Source organism: Ctenocephalides felis, unplaced genomic scaffold, assembly GCF_003426905.1.
Source record: "Ctenocephalides felis isolate EL2017-DRISC unplaced genomic scaffold, ASM342690v1 CF-g0.4_SCAFFOLD_00845, whole genome shotgun sequence".
NCBI classification, from domain to species: domain Eukaryota; kingdom Metazoa; phylum Arthropoda; class Insecta; order Siphonaptera; family Pulicidae; genus Ctenocephalides; species Ctenocephalides felis.
In genome coordinates, this window is record NW_020536999.1 from 73,436,788 (window position 1) to 73,463,841 (window position 27,054).

Genomic DNA, 27,054 nt, shown 5'->3' on the forward strand with positions numbered 1-27,054 from the left:
AAACGCAATAATGTAATTAAAGTCATACTTTAAATATGACATGATCGGTTTGTCATAATTTGGAAATGAACCTTCATTAGAAAAATGAAGTAATTGCTGATTAATAAATTCTAAAAAATTTGTCCACACAGTGGAATATGTTAAATAACGCCTAAATAAATATTGTTTTCGCAACTTCACTCATCATGTAATTGTGTTTGAAGAACTTCATGTAATTAAAATTAACATACATTCATTGACTGCTTGTATCTTTTTACTTTTTCGCTGGCGATATAATCTCATTCTTTGAACAACTGTAATGTCTGTCTTGCCTAAAAAATATTTCTCATTTTAATAACTTCAAAGATTTATAGAAACTACGAATAATATAGAAATAATTTCTAATCAATAAACTTACGTTTAGTACACGGCCCAAATGTTTAATTTCTTTTATTATTTTCAAGGAACAGGTTAAAATGTTCTTCCGATTCAGGCATTTTTCATTAAATCAAGATTTGTACTACGATGTAACTTTAAAATGTTCATTTATTTCCTTGTTGATATCAGTACGCATACAACGTTGATGCCGGTACATATATAACGACAGATCTCTACTCACATACACGACGATTAATTACAATCGACCCCTATAGAAATCGAGAGCAAATAACGAACAGTTCGGGCGTAACGGACTTCCGTTGCATTTGTACCGATTTACACCCTAGTCGCGCCTAAAGAAGTTTTACTTCAAAAATGTATTATTTATTTTTATTTTAATTTTACAATTATTTAAAATTTTCATATAACTCGACGTTTATCAATTTGTGTTTCATAGTTCTTTCGTGCAATTTTCGTATGTATTTGTTTTTTTTTTCAATTTATTTGTATGGTGAGTTCTTTTCATTTGTTTATGTCTATTTTTGTATTTTCACTTTTATACACTTTCACAATATATATTTTTTATAAAACAAATTTATTAAGTTGATTAGATTTATGCTTTTTTACATGTTTTTATTTATATTTTCTTTAATTGTGTTTTTTTATATTGTTTTAAATTATAACCCTGAAATTTTTTGTAGCAATGAAGATGGGTCAAATCAAGACCCGAAACGTATGTTTTCATAATAAAAATATTTTCCTTCGATAAAACTGTTTTTAATTACTGGATGGATGCCCAAAACAACTTTATCATATATTATTTCACCATCTGAAGAAAAACCTCTCGCTTTATATGTATATATGGTTATATATATATATATATATATATATATATATATACATATTTATATAAATATTTATAAATATTTATATATTTACCATTACAATATTTTCAATCAAAAAATAATTTAATGTGAACTACAAGGTGGTATTCTGAATGCGTAAACTTCTTTCTACTTCTTTTTTGTTTAATCAAATTAAAAACTTAATAAATATAATACTCGTTATATCATTGTAATTATTAAAATAATATTATATTAATTAAATATCAGCTGCTTATAAATATTGAATTTATTTCAAAATAAGATATAGTGAAATAGTGATTATGTTTTCAATACATTAATAGTTAATAGCATTACAAGTTTATTATGATATTTTTAATGAAAAAGTTATGAAGCATATTTCTTCAAAAAAGTTATCAGGAACCTTGTATTGTTACAAAATTATAAATTTCATATTTTGATTATAACATTCTGGTAAAGGACATATTCTTATATATGTGATGAAGCAGCATTATTATAAAAATATATTTATTAGAGATTTTTAGAAAAGTTTGCACACAAAATGTGTGATGTACTACTTATGATGTGACTAAACCCTACTTGTGCTTTAAGTTGCATTTAAAGCTTTTATAAAAGACTGTCAGTCAGTTATCCTTCATCAGCCTTTTTGTCACCTCATTTGTTAAATCGTAAGCTAAACGTATCGCAATAACATCAAGTGCATATCCACAGTACACCCTAAACTTATCTTCCAGGAATGGTTTATCTGCTGCAACATATTGCTTCATCATCGAATCAATGAAATTAAATTTCACTTTCTTATCTTCAATATTCTTGGTAAAAACTAAATAGCAAACTATCGAACAGTGCAGTTCAAATTCTAATAGAACATGTCCTCCTGCTTGCGCACTACAGTTTATTGTCTTAATAACATCAGTGACATTAGCATTCAAAGCAGATGCTATTTTAGGAATATCATCTTTTGAAAATAAAGCTTGAGCAAGAGGTGTGAGCATTATTGTCTTATTATCGTAATACTTAACCTCAGCAACCTTGTTAAAAGTACATAAAGCTAATAACCTAGCTTGCTTTGCTAACAAAACAATATTATTCATTACAATGCTCAAATATTTCTGATAAGGGATTGATATATTTTTACAAGTAATAAAAACCCATTTACCACCTTTATCGCCCTCATTTGGAAAGCAGAACTTACAACTAAAGAGGTTAGTGTATTTGTTCATATTTTTGCCGACAAATCCAATTTCATGAAATACTTTTGCTGCAAATTCAAGTGCCTTTGATCTAGTGTTCAGCATTACTTCGTCAGCATAATCTGGACATATTTCAGTAAACTTTTCTTGTAACTCAGAAAATATTTTCACCTCATCTGGTTCATTACATACTTCTGTAGATGGAAATGCTGCAATAACATCAGAGTCCTTCTCTAAGTTATTATTAGATGATAAAAATGTAAAATTATCGGCAGAATCCAAAAGAGAAGCTAATTCACTTTCTTCAACGCCAAAGCAACGAGCTATGCTAGCAATTGTGGAAGCTCTTTCACTCATTTTCAGTTCTGTTGAGAATAATTAAATTAACAATAGTTGTCCAATAATTAACTCTACCTGATACTTGCCTTCTAATCCTAACTTAGCAATCAAATTGAGGATTAATTCGCCGGTAATTTTTATTATTACAATTTGTTCTTTCGTCGACCCGTTTTTGCACAAACTTTGAGGTGACAGCTTAATTTATGGACCAGGGATTCACAGAGTTATACTGATGTTTTACAACCTATTTAAAACCTTATCACTTTCCACTATTTCTGAACATTTTATGTTCTACACAAAAAGTTTACACTTTAAAAATCACTTTAGAATTGATATCGTATGTAAGTAAAATTTCAACGTACCTTTCGGTCAATATGCGGCAAAGTTCACTCGACTACTACAAACATCCAATCAAATGATATTTTGCGGTCAAGCGAACTTATGCTTACTTCACACCTATTTAAACTTGTTTATTTATCTATGTGTTTATCTATGACTTATTACTTAATACTTATTTACAGCGTTTTTTAAGTTTGCCTTTCTTTAAATTTGCCAAGAGTATCAGAATAAAATAATCTGAATTTAAATCGCCCAATGCGTTAGGATAGCACAAAGCCGATTTTTAAGTTACCCTCTCTAATATCACATTTTGTTTGCTGTGGAGTCTCATGTCATCAGACCAACACTGATATAAATAATACATATAATATATTGAAATATACAAAAATAAGCACATAATTAATATATACATAGATAAAAGAAGAGTATCTATGAGAAGAGTATCTATGAGAAGAGTATTTATTGTTTTGTGTAGACGCTCATAGTTGGAGTTAGACGCGTCTACACACAATGTCTTTTTCTTAACTTTCCTGACGAGAGCGTTTGTTTTTGGAATATGTATATTAGATTTGATCAAATACGAAATATTTATTAACTTCCCGAAGGAGAAGTTTAGTTTTCATCAAAAAATCCGATTCGCTAATTTTATGTTTTCTCGAAGTTTGCATACTGAACCGAATGAGACTAAATTTGGAAAAAGGAGGTGTGTGTGTATGTGTATGTGAACAGAATTTTTGCCGTAAATCGACGATTTCTTAAAAACGGCTAGACCAATTTCAAAACTTTAAAAGCCATTCGATGTATCTCGATGAGGACTAGCGTTTACCAATTTTGCGCGACGATTTAGCCAAGCCATTTCTTTGTAAATCGCAAAAAAGCGAAAAAAAAATTTGTCCACGTTATAGCCTGCAATTCTGAATCAATTTTGAAAATTTAAAAGCTGTTCGAAAGATATTGGTTGGGTATCGTGCTTATTAGTTTTGGAAAAAACTAAACATATAATATATTGTAATATACAAAAATAAAAACATAATTAATATATGCATAGTACATTATTATTGCATTATAACCATGGTAAAAATCAGCCGAGCCGTTTTCTTGTAATAAAGCGTTAAAAAGAATTTCGACGATTTTTATGATTTTTTTTTGTTGACGGCAGATACCATAGTCTTATAGATCATACTAAAATATTACGGCCCTACGACAAGTCGTTTGATTTTAAAAAAATTTCAAAATTTGGAAAAATTAGTATCGTTTTTTTGGCATTTGTCAAAATTAGACTTTCATCGATGTTTGCTCAAAAATGCCTGAACCGATTTCAAAAATTTAGAAGCCATTCGATGTATCTCGATGAGGACTATCGTTTGTCAGTTTTGTGTGACGATCTGCCAAGCCATTTCTTTATAATTTGGAATAAAGTGTTAAACTTTTTGTCCACTTTTAATCTCATACTACCGAATCAATTTTAAAAAAAGAGTGTGCGTAAGGATCACACGCGATTGAAGTAAAACTTATGTGCTACTGTGCAAAGTAGCAAATTTAAGTTGAGTAAAACTAAATACATCATATAACAATTTTGAATAATGTTTATTAGTAATATGGTAACACTCGTGATGCACACATTTATTAGTGTCACTGTCAACCATTATACACATTTATATAATGATAAATTATAAATTATTTATTTATGATTGCGTTAAAAATATGTATAATATTTACAAACAATAATGTAATCAAAGTCATACTTGAAATATGACATGGTCGGTTTAAAGTAATTGCTGATTAATAAATTCTATAATATTTGTCCACACAGTGGATTATGTTAAACAACGCCTAAACAAATATTGTCTTCGTAACTTCATTCATCATGTAATAATTGTGTTTGAAGAACTTTATGTAATTAAAATTAACATACATTCATTTACAGTTTGTATTTTTTTACTTTTTTGCTGACGATTTAATTTCATTCTTAGAACAGCTGTAATATCCCTAGATAAATAAGCATAAATAGTAATATCTGTCTTGCCTAAAAAATTGAAGCCATACTTTTATATTAATTTTATTTTATTTATAAAGCCTATGAATTTTTTTTTATGTGAACGTTAATGCAATGGTTATCATCAGTATTACGAGGTAATCAAATAACCATCATTAACGTCAACAGGCACATTTATAATTTGTCCCAATATTCCAAATTGTCCATTTGCATGTCGCAATCGTCTAATTTGCATGGAACACAACCTAGTTGAAATTAACCTTTCAGATACAGTATCTAGTTTAGGTAGATAATTTGGTATAGGTGGAAAATACAAGCCCGTTAAATTGACACAAAGTGGGAATTTTTCCAGAATTTAATGCCTTTCGACAAGTTTGACATCCAATCTGATTATTTGAATCAGTATTCAGAATTATTAAGAATTTGTTTTTGAGCAATATTTGATATTTTTAAATCATTTTGAAACCAAAGTCTATCACACACAAAGCATATATAGCCAAAGCTATCATTTGTAAATTGTTTTTCAAACAATTTTCGTCCATTCCTAAACAAATGGAATTCTTCATAGGGAAGTTCAATGGAAAACCATGTAATCTCATTGTTTTCTTATTTCCTACGCAACCAGGAACGTGACAAGTCATTTTTAACACCCACCCTCACTGCACTTCTATAAGTTTATATGGAAAATTCTTTAAACTTCACCAACTAATCGGGGATTAGTTATATAATAACGTAATGGGGATTTACGAGATTTACCGGCACAGCACAGTATATAGCGACTACACATGACATGACGGGAGTGGATACTCGCGACATCTGCGCTAACTAGCGTCGTAAGTTTCAACTTCACGTTGGCGTTTTCGTTCCATTTGTACGGATTTACACCCATGTCGCGCCTAAAGAAGTTTTTACACCCATATCGCGCCTAAAGAAGTTTTACTTCAAAAATCAAAAACTGTTCGAAAGATATTAGTTGGGAATGATACTGATTAGTTTTAGGTGAAAATCTACCGAGCCGCTTTCTTGTAATTAACTGCTGAAAAAAAAAAAAACCGATTTTTATAGAGCTTTTTTACTGAACTTACTGAAATATTATCTTCAGTAGTTTAATTTTAAAAATTCATCAAAGTTTGAGAAAATGAGTATTTTTTTTGACGATAGAGTGTTTGTTCGTTTTCAACGATGTGTAATAAATCCTCGGAATACTTTTAATCACTTATAAATTAATTTATTTTTTATTGATTAAGACGATTCCTCAAGGCAAAATACCAATACTAACTATAGTTTACTGATAATTTTTTAAAATAATAATGAGTTGTTTCGATCCACAAATTAAAAAAAATGCATTTAATTATATGCGGAAGATAGAATATTTTGTAAGTTTGTAATTAACTTAAAAATGAGGCGTGTCCTCATTGTCAAGGCTGAAGAACGAGAAGAAGAGGAAGTAGAAACATTTAAAAAATATGTCTCCGTCGAATAGATATAGCTGCTTTTTTATAATTGCCGCCTTTATTTTTACCAACACAAATTCACAAATGTTATTTTCAGAAAAAAAACAAAATCACAATTAATTCGTGAAATAGAACTACTGGGTTAAATCTCGTAAAAAAACGCGCTAAGCGCACTACCCCCATAATACCCCGTAGGTGGCGTTCAAACGTACTTTTAAGTGATATATCTTTAAAACGGTAGCTCTGAGGGAAAAAAGTATTGATACATTTTTTGCAGATAATTTTATGCTGTGCAGTTTTGTCCAAGGTAATTTTGCAATAAAACTGACTATTTAGCTGTATAATTCCTTTTTTGACCTTTGCCCATGTGCCAATTTTTTAGCTCGCATCGTAACGATGAAAACTTTTGTGATTTCTTTTATAATTGTATTTTAAGCAATTTTATCAAGTTACAGCCCACTATGAATTATTGTAACCTTCACCCTGATTTAGGTTTAAATTGACCGGGCTCTTTAGGTGTAATAATATTTAAAGTTGTGTATTGATAACAAAATCTACAAAAAAATTCCAATGTAATATTGACCGCTGAACAGGAATCTGAAGTCAAAATTGGGAGTCAAATGGCAGAAAATTGAAAAAAAAAATAAAAAAACGACAAAATCTTTTTCTGACTCATTTTAAATTGAATGACATTGGGTTTCAATTAAATGATTTATAGATTTTTTGTATAATTAGGCAATAATATACAAACATATTTACTTCCTATTCTCCTTGAGTTATCTGCAACGAAGCTTGCGATTGAATTTTTGCAAATATGTTGTTTTGTAAAAAAAAAACTTAATAGATAATTTAGGTGAATACCCAACAGTCATTTAAGGCAAAATGAGCCAGGACACAACAGAAATTATAGGATATAAATTATCGTGCAGAAAAATTATTAGGTCGAAGATTTTGTCGTTTTATTTGATTTTTCAATTTGACCTTCAGATTTGCCTTTAGATTTTGTAAGCGGTAAAAACTACATTGAAAAACACATGTCGCACACCCAATACTTTTTTATTGTGAACCTGCGTAATTCTCGCATAAATACCATCGGCGGTAAGTAAGGAAATGTGTGGTAAAAAGCTACCTGCGATTCAAATATTATTAATCTATTTAAAAAAATAACTAACTAGGGGCATAGCTACCACAGTATCAACTGTATAAATGATACGGGGCCCCGGACAAGGAGCCCGCAACGAGAGTAAGCAGAAATTAATAAAAACTAGCCAAAGTAAATACTTCTGACATAGTTGGCATTTACTTTTATTATCGATATTAAATTTTATTTTATTCAAAGAATCACAAGAAATCATATGGAGGGAGGGTCTAGTAAGATATCGCGATACAGCTTCACAAACATAAAACTCACCTCTTGAGTTTGACTGGCTGCAGCGGTTTTGTTAAGAGTTAACTCTTAATCAAATAAAATGTTATTTATGCTTTAGGTGTATAAATAATAGCACAATAAATGTTTATCACAATAATATATTACCTAAGATTGAAAATACAGTTCATTAATTTCAATACAAAAAAACTGTCATTATACAAATTAATGAAAGATATTAATTAAATATAATATACAACACTAACCAAATCTATATTAAGAATGAAATGTTAACACTAATGATTTGGAGATATTGATCATTGTAATGAGACAAACATATATAATATATGCTTGTATATTATAAAAAAAATCCAACTATTACAATGATCAATGTCTATAGTTCAAGTTTTCATTTTCTAATCGAGTTTGTAGCATTCATATAAACATTTATTTGACGTTCATACATTTATTTAATTATGTAAGTAATCTATATAACATTTATATAATATCAGATATTACCAAGGAAAACATTGAGTTGTCTAACATTATATCTGAAAAATGTTTATCATCTCAATGTTCCTAGAGTCAATGAAATCACAACTTTTGTATATAGTAATTTAGTATATAGTAATTTTACATGAACAGTTTGTCATCTGCAGTGTTAATTTTTAAATGTATTTTGATTTAAAATTTAGATTTAATAAAAACAAATTTTGTCCATACAAATATTATGTGTACAACTATGGTTCCGACATATTTACGATACCAGATCTTTACTATAAAATCTCAAATTTTAAGGAAAAAAAAACAGCGGAAGCAAAGTTGCACAATATTATAATTGAAAAATAAATGAAATTAATAAATAAGTGTTAAATAATTATTTAATTATAAACTATACTACTTGTGTAATACTCTTTGTTAAATTATTTATATTTATCATTGATCATTTTATGAAAAGCAAAACTTGAAACATGAAAATTTGATCATTAAATATCCTAAAATTCAATTCAATCGGAAACGCAAAAGCTTAAGAAAATAAATATTTTTTACATTTATATTAAATAGCTCATACTGATTAAGGAACCAATTTTCCGATACAAAAAGACCGTTACATAGCGTTGTAATGGCAACGCTATGTAACGGTCCTTTCTTCATAAAAATTTGTACTAAAAACTGTTAAAATGCTATGTATTTGCTGCGTTTTACATATAAAACCTAACTTCACGTGTGTGTTTTCAAAGACACATTAGAAAGATGCACTTATGATAACATTATGCGTTTGTCCGTTTTTTAGGTTTTAAACACAGCAAATACATAGCCTCTTGACAATTGTTACTAACAATTCGTATGAAGATTAAACCGTAACATACCGTTGCCATGTTATATTTCTACTTTATTAGAAAATTGGCCCCTAAACACTTTTAAACATAGCCAAAAAAACGTAAATATATATTTTCTATTAAGCTGTGATTTCATCGAGTCATATCGTTTCATTATTAACAAATTTATAAACTACAAAAACCTCAATAGCATTTGTGCTCGTTTCGATAAAAGGCACAGAAAATGCATTTTTCATCTTTTCGATATTATTACTTCCACACAATAAACCACAAAAGTTAAAAGGTATTCATTGTTACATTAATAATATAATATTGTTGCGCTTAATTTTGAACAACGATAACCATAGACATAGATACTTATTTTAGGGTTTATTCATTACGTGACTTATACGAAACTTGTGCTTCATACATTTAACATACAAAATGGCGAGTGTCTTGTGATAGAAAATAAATGTGAATTAACTTTAAGTTTATATCTTTTGAAATGCAAATTAATTTATTCACTGTTTATTTATTATTTATTCACTGTTAGTTAAATTTTGAAACTTTAAACTATATATTATTTTAACGCCTTAATTTTTTAACATAAATATTTAATAAAATTACGCAAAATATATTTGTATTCAATATTAGTCAAATCCAAAATAGTTTTCAATTTTGCATAAATTTTTATTAAATGTTTATGTAACATAAAATAGCACATTCACGTTTACTCGCAATTTAAATACGTTTCAAAAATAAAACCGTAAAGTATTCGCGCAATGAAAGAAGAGTGTCATCGGTGTTGCTTCCATGTTACGTATCCGTCACGTGCTACGTCCTATTAACAACTTGTGGTTTGCTGCGTTATTTATATATAATTAATAAATGTTTTATTTTGTACGGATTGTTCAATTTAAATACATACATATATATATATATATATATATATATATATATATATATATGATCTTGTATATAAGTATGTATATATAAATTAGGCACTAAGAGATGCACATCAAGGCATTTTACAATAGTTTTTGTAACTTATGTTCTTAAATATTTTGGTACATATAAAATCTACAACTGTATGATATATACATCGTAAAGAAATCTAAATATAAGCAATATGAATCTACATATATATATATATATATATATATATATATATATATATAATTAAATGAAATTAAATTAGTAATATGAAACAATTTTTAAACGTTAGCTTATATTTAAATTAAATTAATCGAAGGGTTTTCAAATATCTTATAAGCATTGGCCAAAGAGGAATACCCCAAATTTTACAAAAAAAACTTTCTGAAAATGATCAATACATTTGCTAAAACAATCAGCATAAATATGGATGGATCAAATGTAATCTTATTAAATTATTTGGCATTTATTTCATAAAATGTCTTTTGATGATTTCTATAAATTAATGAACATTTTATATTCCTTGCTATTATATTGTCAAAGCAAATGAGCAATTTGTAAGTTCATGTATATTCTTTTCATGATATATATATATATATATATATATATATATATATATATATGTATTATGGGGGTCCTTAATATGGACATTTTGGAATTTTCTTCTAAATTGAAGAAAATAATTCTCTATAAGTTTTAACTCTTATTATTGTCTTTTATACATTGCGCAATACAATCAAAGTTTTGTATAGAAATAGCATGAAAAACTTTTAAAAATTTAAAAAATGTTTTAGATATAACTTAGCAAACAAATGAATAAGAATATTCAAAATTTGACGCTCTGCAAACAAATTATAAAAAACCTATTTTGTAGAGCGTCGAATTTTCAATAAAAGATGAAACAAATTGTCACTTTTAATTTAGTTGTCGCTAAGTTATACCTAAAAAACATTTTTAAAATTTTTTCCATTTTATTTCCATATGAAGCTTTGATTGAATTGCGCACTATCTAAAAGAGCTAAAACTTTTAGAGAATTATTTTTATCAATTTGGAAGCATTTATGCCCCTGGGAGCAAGGAATTTCGAAAATGTCCATATTAAGGACCACCCTATGTATATATATGAATTAGTAGTTAATTTTGATGTTGAAATATATGAGTGAGTTCTTGAGGGCGATACATCAAACAAAAAAATTCAAATTCTTTGATGTATCGCCCTCAAGAACTCACTCATATATATATATATATATATATATATATATATATATATATATATATATATATATATATATATATATTAATGTTTCTGTGTGTATATACAATACTTTTTATGATTTTATGTTTTTGATAAAATAGCCTCCTTTTATTTGAAAAAAAAAGTTTTATTTAAATTTATATCATCGATATTGGATGTCAAGATTGGTAGAAACAAACCAAAAAAAACTTAGACATTTATACTCTTTATTTAAATTTGAAAGAAATCACCATTTATCTTTGAAGTATTTAAATCAAAAATATTTTAAATTAATAAATATATATATATATATATATATATATATATAAGTAAATATAATCAAAATATTATATATGCATTGATTGTGAAAAAAATAACTTAAATGTATACATTCAAAATCTTTTTATTTTCATGAAACAAACTTTCCGTCAATGCCTATAAAAATTTAACAGAACTTATAAGAGTGTTTAAACAATATGTTTTAATTATACATATTAAATATTTTTTACAGCATTGAAGGATTTAACAACAATTACGATTAGTTTTGTTTACTTTGAATTGATTGTAAACAAAATTAGCATTTCAAATGTTTACATGAAAGTTTTTTTCAAAACAATTTATCATTTACAAATATACATAAATAATACACATACATTAAGCAATAATTACATAAACTGCAATTAACAATGAAAATTACATTAAATATAATATTTACACCATGCTCAAAAGAACTAAATAATAAATAATTAATAAACTTAACTAGATTATAGAACCTACTTCGACATTCTTAAATTTGTAGTTTGCGCTTATAAATAATAATACATCTACAGTTAAATAATAAATGATTAAAATTAAATCAAACCAGTTGAATCAAAATGAAAAATACATGTTAAATGGGTTTTGTAGTTTTTAACAGTATTTCAAGTACAACCATACAAATTCATACATTGTTCATACAATCTAACTTTAACGTTTGCTCTATATCAACAAATGATTCCCCGTTCCATCGTTAAAGATTTCCTTGGTATATGACAACATTGGCCCCCACATTGCGAACAAAGCAAACAAGTCACAGTGTACGCCACTGTATTTTCAAAATTACCCAAATTAATATTCTCTTCATTCCCTTCATCGTTTTTATCATTTTCAGTCTGTTTATCCTCCTCGCCATCCGTGTTGTCTTGTTGGAACTTTTTGCACAAGCTCAGAACGGTGTTGGAGGTGTGCAGCGCTAGATGGCTCTTTCGAGACACCTTTGGTGTAGTTGGCGCATCAGGAAAAGATATGTAGACAGATGCTTTTGTTATTATTTCTGGGTATTGGATTTTATCTTCGATGTCTTTTATATTCGTGAAACCGTTGGTACAAATTTCGTTTTCGTCTTCTGGTTCTTCTTCTGACGTGGTGTCTTCGCTCGGGTTGAATCGTTCTGTAAAGTTTCCTCGGACGTTGATTTTGCCAAGGGTTTTTCGATCTCTATATTCGAAGTTTCGATCAACCAAGGATGATCCAGGCATTGTTCGACCGTAGGCCTTGATCTAAAATAATAAAAAATGTTCAACTAGTTGTAAAATACGTATACATTATCAACTTAATCAATAAGATACGAGATTCAGGTATTTAGCTAAAATGTTCAACTGTTATTTCGAAAATAATATGCGATTTCTAATTGATGTCTTTCAAATATACTTATACCAATATCTGTAATTGTATAAGTTAAACTAGTGGGGCGCATGGCACCGTGCCTTAAGGCAAATTGCTGAAACTTCCCGTACTAAAAATAATTTTTTATAAAAAAAAATTATTTTCAAAAAAAATACTATGAAAAAATTAGATTTTTGAGTAACTATAAATTTTTGATAAAAATTTACTTTTTTTGAGAAAAAAGACTTTTCGAAAAAAAATGTTTTCTTTATTTTGAAATATTTTAGAAATTCTGAACTTTTTAACTTCCCGTAGGGCAAGTTATAGTAATCGCAAAAAAATCAAAAATGAAAATTTTTATATATCTTTACGTTTCAGAGGTTTCTGAACATTTTGGCATACCTTAGAAAAAATGGATGTATGTGTGTGTGTGTGTGTATGCAGCGGCGGCGCTAGACCATTCGTGGGCGTCGGCGAAATTCGTTTGCGAGGCCCCCCTTTTTTGCCAGTTGCAAGTTGACTAGTGGTTCATGGCATCATGCCTAAAGGCAAATTGCTGAAACTTTTCGTGCCGTAATTTAAATTTTTGAAAAGCTTTTAAAAAAATTGAAAAGTGAAAGAAATTGACTTTTTTTAATTTGAAATATTTTGTTGAAAATTTCGAACTTTTTTTCAAAGCAATCACGTTACGTTAGCTGCTTAGAGACGAAATATCGAAGCGCTTAAACGGCGCGTTGCACTCTAACTTAACTCACTATTAATTAAAATCTTTATAAAATATCTGATAATTTGATGTGCATATGCCAAATGGCTTTTGTTGTGCTTTTTTACTGGATTTCCAAAACCGCTAGACCTGCCTTCCTAAAAATGTAATCAGTTTGGCATTTTTTGTCCCGTATATTCGAAACGGCTTATCCTGCCTTTGCCAAAAACTAATCAGCACGTCTTCTTACCTTCAATACATGACAAATGTTTTCTGAATTTTTCAAATTGGTTGATCCATGTTCGCGAAATCGTCGACGAAAATTTGCCAAAATGTTCAGAAATCTTTGATGATATATAAAATTTTTTGTTTTAGATTTTTTTGCGATTACTATAACTGTATATGAGATTTATTTTTAATCAGTTAAATATACCAATTGAAATAGACAAAAATTACACAAGTTAAAATAAACAAACTCTTCGGCAAAAATGGTTAGTTCTCCAGCTATTAAAAAAGCACTAAAATTAAATATTTATCGCAAAAAAATTTCCCTTTGCCCAACAATTTAATTAGTAAATTTTATGTTTTCTCGATCATTATGAATAAAAAATGGTTGGAAATCACCGACTTAATAACTAATTAGACAAAATTTTGCAATCTGCAAGTGATTAATTAGATTTAAAAAATCTATGTTCATACTAATTTGAGTGCACAAATCCGCACATCACATATAGTAGGTACACATGGTCTAAAAGCTCGTCCCATTATTCTAAAAGTTAATGAGTTTTTATAATTAATCATTTATCGTAGTTCCATAAAATTTATGTTAGATGATATTTTGAAAAAAGATTTTTACAATAAATTACGAAGAAACTGTGCGGTCGATCTTGACGAAAAACAATTCAGGACGATCGCCAACTGAAAACTTTCGATTAGTTTTTGAATTTTTAAAATTGGTTCAAAAATGTCAAAATGTCGTTTTTTTAAGACGCTTTAATTTTTTGTCGACGACATCAGAGCCGATCAACCGATTTAAAGGATTTAAAAAACATTCGATTTGTGTTGATAAATTGTCAAAGGCAGGTTTAGCGGTTTTGGAGATACAAAAAAAGTTTAAAAGGTTATCAATTTTATTTGAAAGAACTGATCATCCCAATAGAATGTTTAAAAAAATATATTGCTTGTGTTGACGGTGTGAAACAATGATTAGTTTCAAATTAACAGTTTTTGCTATTATCTCATTGTTATTTCTCACTGATAAATTTTTATTGAACATTGATTACTTTTATTCCTCGAATATTTAATTACTGTTTCGATGATTTACATAGTGCTCACATAAGAAATACATAAATATAAACAACCAGAGAATTAGCTTGCGCAAAGTTGCTTAGATTTAATAATCTATAGTGTTGACAGACGATATTAGATAATGTCCATAAAAGATAAAAGAGTAAAATGATAGTGCCTGTAAACCACTAATCACCTTTTTTACTCGCACATCCGTATGAAAATTAACTAAATTTTAAATAATTAAAATTTGTCCGGGGCCTCTTGCGAGGCCCCCCCCAGGCGCGAGGCCGTCGGCGGCCGCCGACACCGCCGACGCCTCGCGCCGCTACTGTGTGTATGCATGTATGTATGTATGTATGTATGTATGTATGTGCGGATACAAATTTTCGTCGACGATTTCGGGAACACGGATCAACCGATTTGAATAATTCAAAAAACATTTGATTCGTATTGATAAGGAGACGTGCTGATTAGTTTTTGGCGAAGGCAGGTCTAGCCGTTCCGAAGATACGGGGCAAAAAGTGCCGAAAACGGTAACTCAGTTTTTAGGAGAACGGAGCGTCCGATTTGAATAATTCGAAAAACATTTCACTTGTATTGATAAGATGAAGAATCGATAAAATTTTCATGAAGGTAGGTCTAGCGGTTTCGGAGATATGGAGGAAAAAGTAAAAAAATGAGCCATTTGGCGGTCAAAAATGATCATTAGACATATGCACATCAAATTATCAGAAATTTTATAGAGATTTCAACAATAAGTATATATTTTGTTAACATTCCTATGGGTTCCGTAACAATGCTTATGCGTTAGACAGCGACGCGGCGCTTGCGCGCTTTATATTTTGTCCCTATACAGTTAAAGCAGTACGATTGCTTTGAAAAAAAAGTTCAGATCTTCCACAATATGTCAAAATAAAGAAAAAAAATTTTTTTTTCAAAAAAAAAAAAATTAAAAATTTTTTTTTTCTTAATTTTTTTTTAAAAAAAAGTAATTTTTTGTCCAATTTATAGTTTCTCAAAAATCTTATTTTTTCAAAGTAATTTTTTTTCAAAAATGTTAATCGTTTTTAAAAAAATAATAATTTTTGGTACGGGAAGTTCCAGCAATTTACCTTAAGGCACAATGCCTTAATTACCTTAAGACAGAATTCCACTTACAGCTAGTTTTCAAAGCAATCGTACTGCTTTAACTGCATAGAGATGACATATCGAAGCGCGTAAACGCCGCGTCGCAGCCTAATGGATAAACATTAGTACGGAACGGATAGGAATGTAAACAAAATTTATACTTATTGTTAAAATCTCTATAAAATATCTGACAATTTGATGTGCATATGTCTAATGATCATTTTTGACCGCCAAATGGCTTTTTCATACTTTTTTTACTTGATCTCCGAAACGTCTAGACCTGCCTTCCTGAAAATTTGATCAATTTTTCATCTTGTTAATACAAGTAAAATGTTTTTTGAATTATTAAAATCGAACGCTCCGTTTTCTTAAAAACTGAGTTACCGTTTGTGACATTTTTTGCCCCGTATCTTCAAAACGGCTAGACCTGCTTATGCCAAAAACTAATCAGCACGTCTCCTTATCAACAGCAATCGAATATTTTTTGAATAATCGAAATCGGTTGTACCGTGTTCCCAAAATCGTCGCCGAAAATTTGTATCCGCACACACATACACATACACACACATACATCCATTTTTTTAAGGTATGCCAAAATGTTCAGAAACCTCTGAAACGTAAAGATATATAAAAAATTTCATTTTAGATTATTTTTGCGATCACTATAACTTACCGTACCGAAAGTTATTTTATTGGTTTAACACAATTAATTTCATCCATTTCAGATTCTAAAAATTTATAGACGTAAATTGTAATCAGTAGCTACAAACGAAACGGCATAGATCCTGATTAGAATCGGTTAAAGCGCAAAAAATCGGTCCAAAATTGTGGGCTAAAACGTGGACGACGTAAAAAAAATTTAAACATTTCTGCTAGTTACAAGGTAACTGATAAACGCTTGTCCTTTATGAGTTAAATCGAATAACTTTTAATGTTTTTAAATCGGTTCCATACATGCACACTATTCACATTAGAGGTGGGTCGTTGACGGTTTTGCCGTCAACGAAACGAAACGGTTATCGGGGTTTCGTCAACTAGTTAAATAACTAGTTATTTTTCAACTATAGTTATTTTTAACGATTCAACGCTGGCAACGTTAAGAAACTGATAGTTGAAATAACTGTTTCATTGAAAGTTGGTAATATGAAGTTTGTTCTTATAAAAGTCAAGTTGACGTTGGATTTGATGAATAAAAAGAAATAAATGTGAATTGTCACATTTATTACACACACACACACACATATATATATATATATAATAAATAAAGGTTTAATTTAAAAAACTTAAATATTTTTATTACAGCAAAGCCATATACTAAAACATCGAATTTACATGTTATATAAAAATAGCAATATAAAAATGTATAGTTATATAAAATGTTATGAAAAATAAAAAATCAATTTTCAGGTTTAGTTTAAAAAAATTATTACAAGACAAATGCTATGAGATTTTTATGAAAAATATTAACCATTGAAAACTATAATAAATGTAACTGATTTTCTAAAATTAAACGATTTGGCGCGTGTTGCAAGTTTCTTTTAAGATGTACATGTACATCTGCAATATTATAAAAGCAGTAGCCTAACAATAAGCGATTTTCATAGTATTAGTTGATCCTTTCCGACGCAGGTACCTGCCTACGTTCGTTTTCGACAACGAACGAATTCCTATATCGTTGAAAAAACTAACTGGCCGCCATGTTTTCAACTGCTTCGCAACCAGTTGATTTTCAACTAGTTATTTCGTTGCGACGAAACGGTTAGTTAGGTTGAAAATAACCGTTCGTTGATTCAACGCCCATCACTAATTCACATACACATACTTTAGAGACTGAATATTCCACTATGTGCCAAACTAGTAGAATATGAAGATGATGTAGCCATAGTAGTTGCTGCCAATCAAATTGATGAGATCGTAGTTCTATTTGACATAACATTGAGAAAAATTAATCCCTTGATGGAAACAATGAACCTACAATTAGCACAATAGAAGGGTAAACTTGTTCTTTTTTCAAGTAGAAATATAATAGTCTCTATTATATCTAGCTGAAGATAGTAAATATAGAGATCACGTATATAACCTTATGTATGTTACCTTTGCGAAATGCTTGTTTCTCAATTAAATCAACAGGTGGAAGAAGGTAGTGCTGAAGCGTCAGTACTTAAGACGAGACTTGCTCGACTGATGTCATCAGTGGTTACTTCGGTGCTAACATATGGTATTTCCGTATTGGCTGATGCTCTCAAGACTCAAAAATCGCGGAGAATGGCAGGACATATATGTCGTTTGAGTGTCTTAAGAGTTGCTTGCACATTTCGCACAATATCGGAAGAAGCTGTGTGCGTCATTTCAGTAACTCTGCCTCTATAGTCTTAGCAGAACAAAGACGGATAATTTAACAACAAAGAAACCAACAACCTGTCCTGAAAAGTTGAGATTAGAAAAACGGCAGAACAGCATTGACCGATGGCAGCAACTGTGGGATGTCGCAGTGAAGGGCAGTGGACGCATAGTCTCATTCCAAACATCAAAATCTGGCTAAATCACATGTATTGAGTTAATAAAGTTAATTATAGTACTACGCAAATGCTATCTGGGCACGGCTGTTTTCGAGCTACCAAAGTGCTAATAGACCTGTCTGCGATCTTCGGAAAGAAGAGCGAATGGGAATAATTACAATATAGGTATAAATTCAGAGCAATAATTATGACATTCTAGATCCTTCCCTCACAATGTGATGCCTAACGGCGGTTTCCGTGATGGCCAGAGGCAAGGGCAAAGCAAAGATTTCAGGCGGTATAGAGTCCGGGTATGCCATACGAAATACCAGTCTGGTATGCATAAATGCATTTCCTTCGCTATACAAAAAAATACACATACACATACACACACAAATATATATATATATATATATATATATATATATATACTTTTTCCAATATTGGTTTCATTCAGAATGACTTGAAACGTCGAAGAAACGGAAATAAATATGTACTTATCTGCTAATTGTAAAGAAACCAGAGTCCTTATCGAGTTTTATCAAAAGGTTTTAAAAATTTTGATATCGCGACCGTTTTTAAAAAATTTACACAAAAGGTCAAATTATGCTTCGCAAACATTTACTTTTTCTAATTTTCGTCTCAAACAATTCAGGATCACTTAAAACGTCGAAAAAATAGATATATAGCAAATCTGATTTTCTAGCAAATTTCTTCTTAGAAAAATTAAAAATATGAAAATTAAAAAAAAAATGAATCAGTTTATCAATCGACTTAAATATCTCAACATGGTGAATCCTTTGCTAATTGTTTTCTCTTACCCCGGGTGTAAAACGAGACAGCTCCTGACAAAGTCTTTGGCAGTTTCCGAAACGTCTTGAAACAGATCTTGAGGAAACGCCAATTCATTCTGTGTGATGTTAAGATAGGTTTCCTGTTTGCTGTCACCAGCAAATGGTGAGAAACCTGATAAAAGGACATAAGTCAAAACACCGACAGACCAGATATCCGTAGCCAAGGAGAGACGTTCATATTGGAGCACTTCGGGAGCTGAAATAAATTATAGATGTAATTTAATACTCTGACTACGAAAGAAATCAAGAAATGTCGCAATCAAATTTTCCAATAATGATTATATTTATGATATAGTTATCGTTTGTTCTGATGTATTTATTTACTCACCGACATAATCAGGAGTACCCATAATTTCTCTGACTTCGACACCAGGTTGGATCAGTCGAGATATTCCAAAATCACACAGTTTAACATCACCCAGAGTGTTTGCTTTATTGTCACCACTGTAAAATAGAAACAACAAATAATTAAAATGATATATATATATATATATATATATATATATATATAGAAACTATTCAGAGCAATAATAGTAAGATGGCCATAATTTTGAAACGTAAACTTGAAGTTGTCCTTCTTAGTAAAAATTAGCACTTGTGCCAATTAGTCAAAAAGTTCATTTTTTTAATTTGTGGTAATTGTCGTAAATTGAAAATGATAGTTCAAAATTGAAAATCTGAGAGACTATTTTAACATGCCTTTAGAATTTTTTATTCTGTAATTTTCTCACTCATAAAGTATTGTTTCGTATAAGCATACTCATCGTATATATCATTTTCAGATATTTGATGGGTAGATATAATTTTATTATCAATTTTAGTTCACCAACATGCGCTTGTATGTCCTGAAAACGCAGTCCCTAAAATTTTATAATTCAACTACTTTTCGTATGGCTATAATATAATATTTTAGGATATTCGTTCAGACCATGAACTATATCGCCATTGTAAGTTCCATTAAAATGCATTTTTTATATTTAATTACAAAAAATAGACCCGGGCAATCTTTACCAAAACCTAGTATAGTCAGCACGAGTCCCAAATGATACTTTCGAATAGTTTTTGGATTTTCAAAATTGGTCAAGGATTATTTACAAAAACGTGAACAAAGTATTTTGCACTTTTCTGATTAAGCGGTGCTTAATCCTTAACGAGCTTCATCGAATGACTTTGGAATAGAAAAATCGTTGACGAAAGGTCAAATTTTGGCTCGCGTCAAAGAGCTCATTTCTCAGATTTTTTGTGAAAACAAATTTCTCATTCGTAAAGTTAAAAAAAAACAAATTCAAGTGTTATATTAGAGCAACAAATAGTAATAAATTGTATATCACTTTACACATCTTCGGAATGTTCTCTACTAATCAGATTTTATTACAGATGCTATGACCTAAGTTCCTTACAACAAGTATAAGTAAATCACATTTTCTACTAATCAGTTACTTCGACTAATTATTTTCTCTATACTAACCTGTCTTCCCCTTTGCATACTAATAAGTTCTGTGGTTTTAAATCCAAATGAGCTATGTTGTGTGCATGAAGGTCTCTAAGACCCCGAAGAGTGTGTCGCAGAGCCCTACGAGCATCCACTTCACTCAAATGCTCCTCTTCATCTAAAAGATGCTGCAGCTCACCTCCAGTAGCCCTGAGAAAAAACTCAGTTAAAAAACCAATTATGGGATAAGCTCACTATTTTTTTATAGTGATTTGAGAGAGTAGGACCAAAAAAGAATAATAAGCCTGTTCTTAGCTCTGTTATGTTATAGGACAACATGCTATTTTGAGATTAGTTTTGTGCCATTGTCAACATCAGATAATCAATTATAAATATTGTAATAATAATATTATAATTATTGAATGCATAGCATATTGACAGTTTGGGGATTACCAATACATCAAGCTAACATCAATAAAAATAAGATACGTTTAAATAAATTGGCTCCCAGAATATAAATTAATCTTTAAAACACTCTTGAATTCAAAACATGTAATGTTAGTCCGGAAGATTGTCCGGGAGATTGATAATGTAGCTATGCCCAAGAAATGGCTCATAAATTATTATAAGAAAATATCAGTTTTCAATTTTGAAACTTTTATTAAATTATGTGGGATATGATACAATATATATGTACATGTTTTCTACCCTAAGGGTATTTTATTACATTTATAAATGTTTTCAATTTCAGTTATTGAATACAATTAAAAATAATAAAATCTATACGTAACAAAAAAGAAAAACTTTTAGCAGTTTCCCAAAAAAATTACATTTCAGTTTTTTTTAAGAAAGAAAAACGTAATAAAGTATTCAACTAAGTATAAAAGAGGGAAAAAATTGCAAACATTATCATAGACAACAACTGGTTGATACAGAGTCATATTCAATTTTTTTTCTTTGCCACTATGGTTCGAGCGGGCGATATTGGCCAAGGCCTGGATGTCGTTGTTCGAGTGATCCTTACTTTTTAGGTAAAGCTTTCAGTAAGCTTTTCAATTTGATTGAGTATCTGTATGTCAGTCTGTTCATGTATGTATTTTGTAAAGTAATAGTGTTCGGTCAGTGAGTCCCTTGATTTGTTAAAAACTAGTCGTAAGGCTTTTTATACAGTCTGTAGGTATCTCAGATTGTTCTTTGTTGTCGTGTTCTATGCTGGAGCAAATATCTTATTCAACCACATTTATTAATGTACTTACAATTCCAAAACCAGAGCGACTTCTGCCCTGGTTTCATATACTTCGACGAGCCGCACTACGCGTTCCGATCCAGAACACAGGTCCAGCACCGCCATCTCGTGACCGATCTCCCTACTGGTATCTGCAGCGCGGCGCCTGCGCCGGATGAATTTTCCTGCGAACGGTACACCACTAGTTTTGTGAACGAGGCGGCGGACTGAAGCAAACTTTCCTCTAAAAAAGAAAAAATTAAATTAGGAAACTGAACATTTATCTTTGGATCTCAAATTAGTAATGATCAAAAGATAGAACTTTACTAACAAGGATAAAATGTAGGGAATGTGTGAATAAAAATGGTGCTGATTTATGATCTTTAAGAGAAAGAAAACACTAATTAAATTGCAGGATAATTTCTGGTACTCTCGCTCTCTTACATTTAATATAAGAAACTCTTGAATTATTTGTGAACATTTAAAAAATTTTTAGAACATAATATATTTACTAAATAAACGCTGAAATTTAAGCTAAAACGTTTGAATTTCAAATAACACTTGTCATAAGATTGCTAATCAATTAGTTAAATAAAACAGAATGACTATGTAAATTTTATATTCTAATTAAATGTATCAATACAATTTATCGAATATAAAATAATAAATATTTGTTCTGGATGTTTTAGCACTGGATATGTGTCATCATTCAACAGAAAAAGAATTAAACTTAAGTTACACGTACGCTTTACAAGTGCACTTTTATTTGTTCGTCGGTAATTTGAATTTGAAAAGAGGATTCATGCATGGATGCCTTTTTCCCACAATTTTAAAGTATCTTTTCAAAACAAGCGCACACGCCTATATATTTAAATTAAAAACTCTTATTTATACGAAAGAACATTAAATTTTAGTAAAAAAATCTTTGTGAACTCGGATCGGAAGATCTGTAGAATATCCTATAGAATAATAAATATTCCTAACCATATATATTCAACCTATGTCGTTGTGTAATGGTTAAGAACATAATCTAACTATCTTATTATTAAAATTACTATATCATTAAAAACTATAGTGGATTCGATTATAGCATCGGCCAGCTCGATATCGAGCAGTATGATATCAAATTTCCACTTGAGGTTGTAGATTTCAAGTAAAATGCGCCTTTCATGGGCATTGCAGCAAGGCATACACACCAATACTATATACACACATATATATATATATATATATATATATATATATATATATATTTGAATGAAGCAAAAAAATTCGATTGACGAGAAAACAAGGTTTTATGTGATTAGTTTTTGGTCAAGTCAGATCCAGCCGTTTAGAACATACGGGACAACAAGTGCAAATAATGGCAAGAGTAAGGCGCATCCAATAATTCAAAACACGTTTTACTTGTGTTGAGGAAGTGAAAAATTGATTACATTTTTAGAAAGACAGGTCCAGCGATTTCTGTTTATCTCGAAACTGTCAAAAGGCTGTATATGGTGTTTATGCAAGCGATGAGATGATTCACATTTTTTATACAGTCAATGGGTGAAAATTAGGTAGCATCTGTTTTTGAACCGCTCAATGACATTTCCATGTTGTAATATAACATAAAACAAGTAATGAGAATAACTATTACGCTTATAATAACATTTTGAATGAAATGAGAGTGACTTTACCATAAGATGTCCGAAAATTGGCCCATAGTATTTTCCGCGGTCATCGCATGGTAATATTTTACGTTTTATTTTCAGTAAATGTCGAAAACTTGTCAAAAATGTTATCAAGTTATGAATATTGATCGTTTATATATATATATATATATATATAATATATATATATTATATATTTATTTTATAAGTACAATATGAATGTTTATTCTGTGGGATGTTTAGTTTCATTGGTAAGACAGGTGGCGCCAGTCGATGCAGAACAAAGGATTCGACTTGTAACGCTTTTCTATTTATAGTTCAACATATATTCATATGTCGTAAATATTGTTATTTTATTTATTTATCTGCTCAACATACACGCATTGTTATATATGCACAGAGAAATAGAGAGTTCTATTTTCCTTCATGGAGCCAGAGATTTTGTTTGCGTATCAGTAGAGTTCAAGTTTTCTTTTGTAAGTCAAGTTTGTCCATCCGTAGATAATCTTTCAATATTTAGTCAATATTGTATTGGTTCGTCAGGAGAGTTTCCTCGGACGATATGTTCCTCGATCAATACGAGTCACGTTCCGAATTGTGAGGCATATAACTAGTTGCTATATAATATATAAATCTAGTTATATATCAGTTTTGCTTGTCAGTTGAGTTCTCGTTTTTCTTATTTAAATCGTGTATACTGTCAAGCAATAGTACTAAGTCGATTATCGGTTTGCAAGTGGAGTCCTTTTTTTCTTCCCTAAATTGCGTTTGATCATCAGAAAAGTTACCTTTCTTTGAGTGTGTATCTCTTGATTTTTTCTTGGACGAGCATTATTAGTTACTTTTATGCAAGCAAATTCGGCTTGTTCGTCCGTAGCGTTTTCTTTGCATTTTCTGAGTCAAGTTTGTTCGTCAATAAAAACCTATTTCGTTTTATCAGAAGACTTATGGACCAATTCTCCAGTAAAATAGATCGTAACATAGCGTTGTTACAGAGGTAGGCATTTGCTGTGCAAGCAGGCGTTTTAGGTAAGATAATATAGATAATATAGATATACATTTATAACACATACATAAAGCTAGATTTCACGTATAAAATCATCGCACAGCGAATATATAACATTTTGACATTTTTAATACGATTTTATAGGAAGTAAACAACGTAACATAACGTTGCCATAACAACGCTATGTTACGGTCTATATCTCGAGGCATTGGCCCGTTAATTTGATCAATGGTAGAGTTCTTAGAGTTCTTAGAGAGTATAGTACAAAGTAGTTTTTATAAGGATTCAGTTTGGTCATCAGTAGCGTTCTTACCTTTCTTCACTCCCGTCGGTTTTGGCGAGACAAGATTCAGTTTGTTTGTGAGTAGTTTTATTTTATTTTCCTTAATCTGAGTTTCTTCGTTAGTAAAGTTTGATTTCTTTTTATCGAGTGGCGACTTATAAGATAATTCTCGAATAATATAGCCATGTCATATCATAAACGTCACAAATAAGAGTTGACGGAAAGATTTGGTACTCTCAGTGCACCTATTTTATTTTAAGAAATCTAATTTTCTTGATGTTGCCTCACAATGTTCTGGTAGTAACGAAAACTAACCAATGCTATTTAGTTTGATCGGTAGTGGAGTTCCCTTTTCAGAGACCACCATACTGTTTAGACTTGCCTTTAGCGATTAAGAATTATATACATAAAACAAAAATTTCAATACTTTTATTAACAGTAAATTATAATTGATTAAATAAATTATTTTATGAACAGTAAATTATATTGATTAGGTTTGCTTGGCATCCAAAGAAAGAGTCCGCCCTAACTTCTGTTCTAAAGGGCCCCAAAATACAGAATTGTAAAGTCCAATATAGAAGGTAGAAGCTTGAATATGAGTTTCACAGAGTTAGGTTGTAAATAAAGGTGGCACACAGACACAGATTTTACTCAAGGCGTTGACATAGGTTCCATTACCACTTTGTTTGTCAATAGTGTTCTATTTATGTTATAAAAAATAAAACTATTATTAATAAGTTCTAGTGTGTGTATGTGTCAATTACACAAGTGCATCCCGGTGTTACGGTGTTACGTATTAGTTGCATATTATGTTCTCGTTAGTTGTGTCATTTAAATCTTTGGTCGTTACACCCCTTTAGGACGTGTCGACAAAAACAGGATCTCTTATGCAAAACGCACATTTAATCCAATCGACACACACAAATACACACATACTCTGACACACTATACACACAACATACCCATAACGAACACACACAAACATTGACAACACTAAATGCGAACGGCCTTGAACTCGGCGCATCGCAAGCCGTTGCATTCGCGGGTTCAAAGTCCTTTCATTGAGGAAAAACGGAGCCAAAAAATTATCTTTATGTTTGTGTGAAATAACAAACAGCGAAGGTTTCGATTAGAACGTTCAAATATTTGATTTTGTTTAAGTACAGAAATGAGTTTCGAAAAGACTTGATCTGCATTTGTCAAAGACTGACCAAGCATTCCATTTGTCATCACTAATCAAATTTATTTTAGATATTTCGAAAATAATGGCAAAACATCGTGTCACGATTTATGTTGAGTTCATGTAGAATACCATAATCTACCTGAGCCATTCCTACTTCGACTCGGATTTCAGTTAGTACAATTCTGTGGCTTTCATCGAGTTTATTTTAGTTTTTTTTTGCTCAACAGTAGTCTCTTATTAATATTTTTAGATATACATAGTTTGTTCTCCTATATAACTCAATTTCTCCCAATCTAATCAATATTCAGTTTGCACATTCTATTTTATATAATAGAGTTTGGTTTTTAGTACAGTTCTGTACAGTTATTCAATTTACATTTCATATTCTATTTGCGCGAACAGCTTGATATCAAGAAGTAGTGATATTAGTGTTCACTTAAAATTATAGATTTAAATATGATTTCTGGCACACACACTTTATATATTTTTACGTTTAATGACATACGTGGGAAAAAAGAGCGCACGGTACTTGATGACTCACAATAGCGGAACTGATTGATGTCTTTGAACTTTAATTTCGTTTAAAGTGGTAAATAATAATGAATTAAAGGAGAATAAAATATACAAATGCCCATAAATATACATGAGACATTTTAAATTTAAACTAGTTGTATATGGTGTGTAAGTGTACATTTATATACACCCAAGAAAATTGTTTTCTCAAAAGAATTTTATTTCTCCTCATCAATTCGAGATACAGTTT

At 30.1% G+C, this 27,054-nt stretch overlaps 1 protein-coding gene across 1 annotated transcript; it reads right to left on the bottom strand.

Annotated features, from left to right (window-relative positions):
• Positions 1–1,843: 1,843 nt before the first annotated feature.
• LOC113388615 (calcium/calmodulin-dependent protein kinase type IV-like) lies at positions 1,844–22,414 on the bottom strand. Its single transcript, XM_026625981.1, has 8 exons — positions 22,199–22,414; positions 20,979–21,152; positions 19,839–19,954; positions 19,478–19,706; positions 12,795–12,931; positions 12,496–12,705; positions 2,380–2,778; positions 1,844–2,292 (listed from the first exon to the last, which is right to left on the bottom strand). Exons 1-8 carry the CDS (start codon positions 22,291–22,293, stop codon positions 1,844–1,846), a joined length of 1,809 nt encoding a protein of 602 aa, XP_026481766.1. The 5' UTR covers positions 22,294–22,414.
• Positions 22,415–27,054: the final 4,640 nt, after the last annotated feature.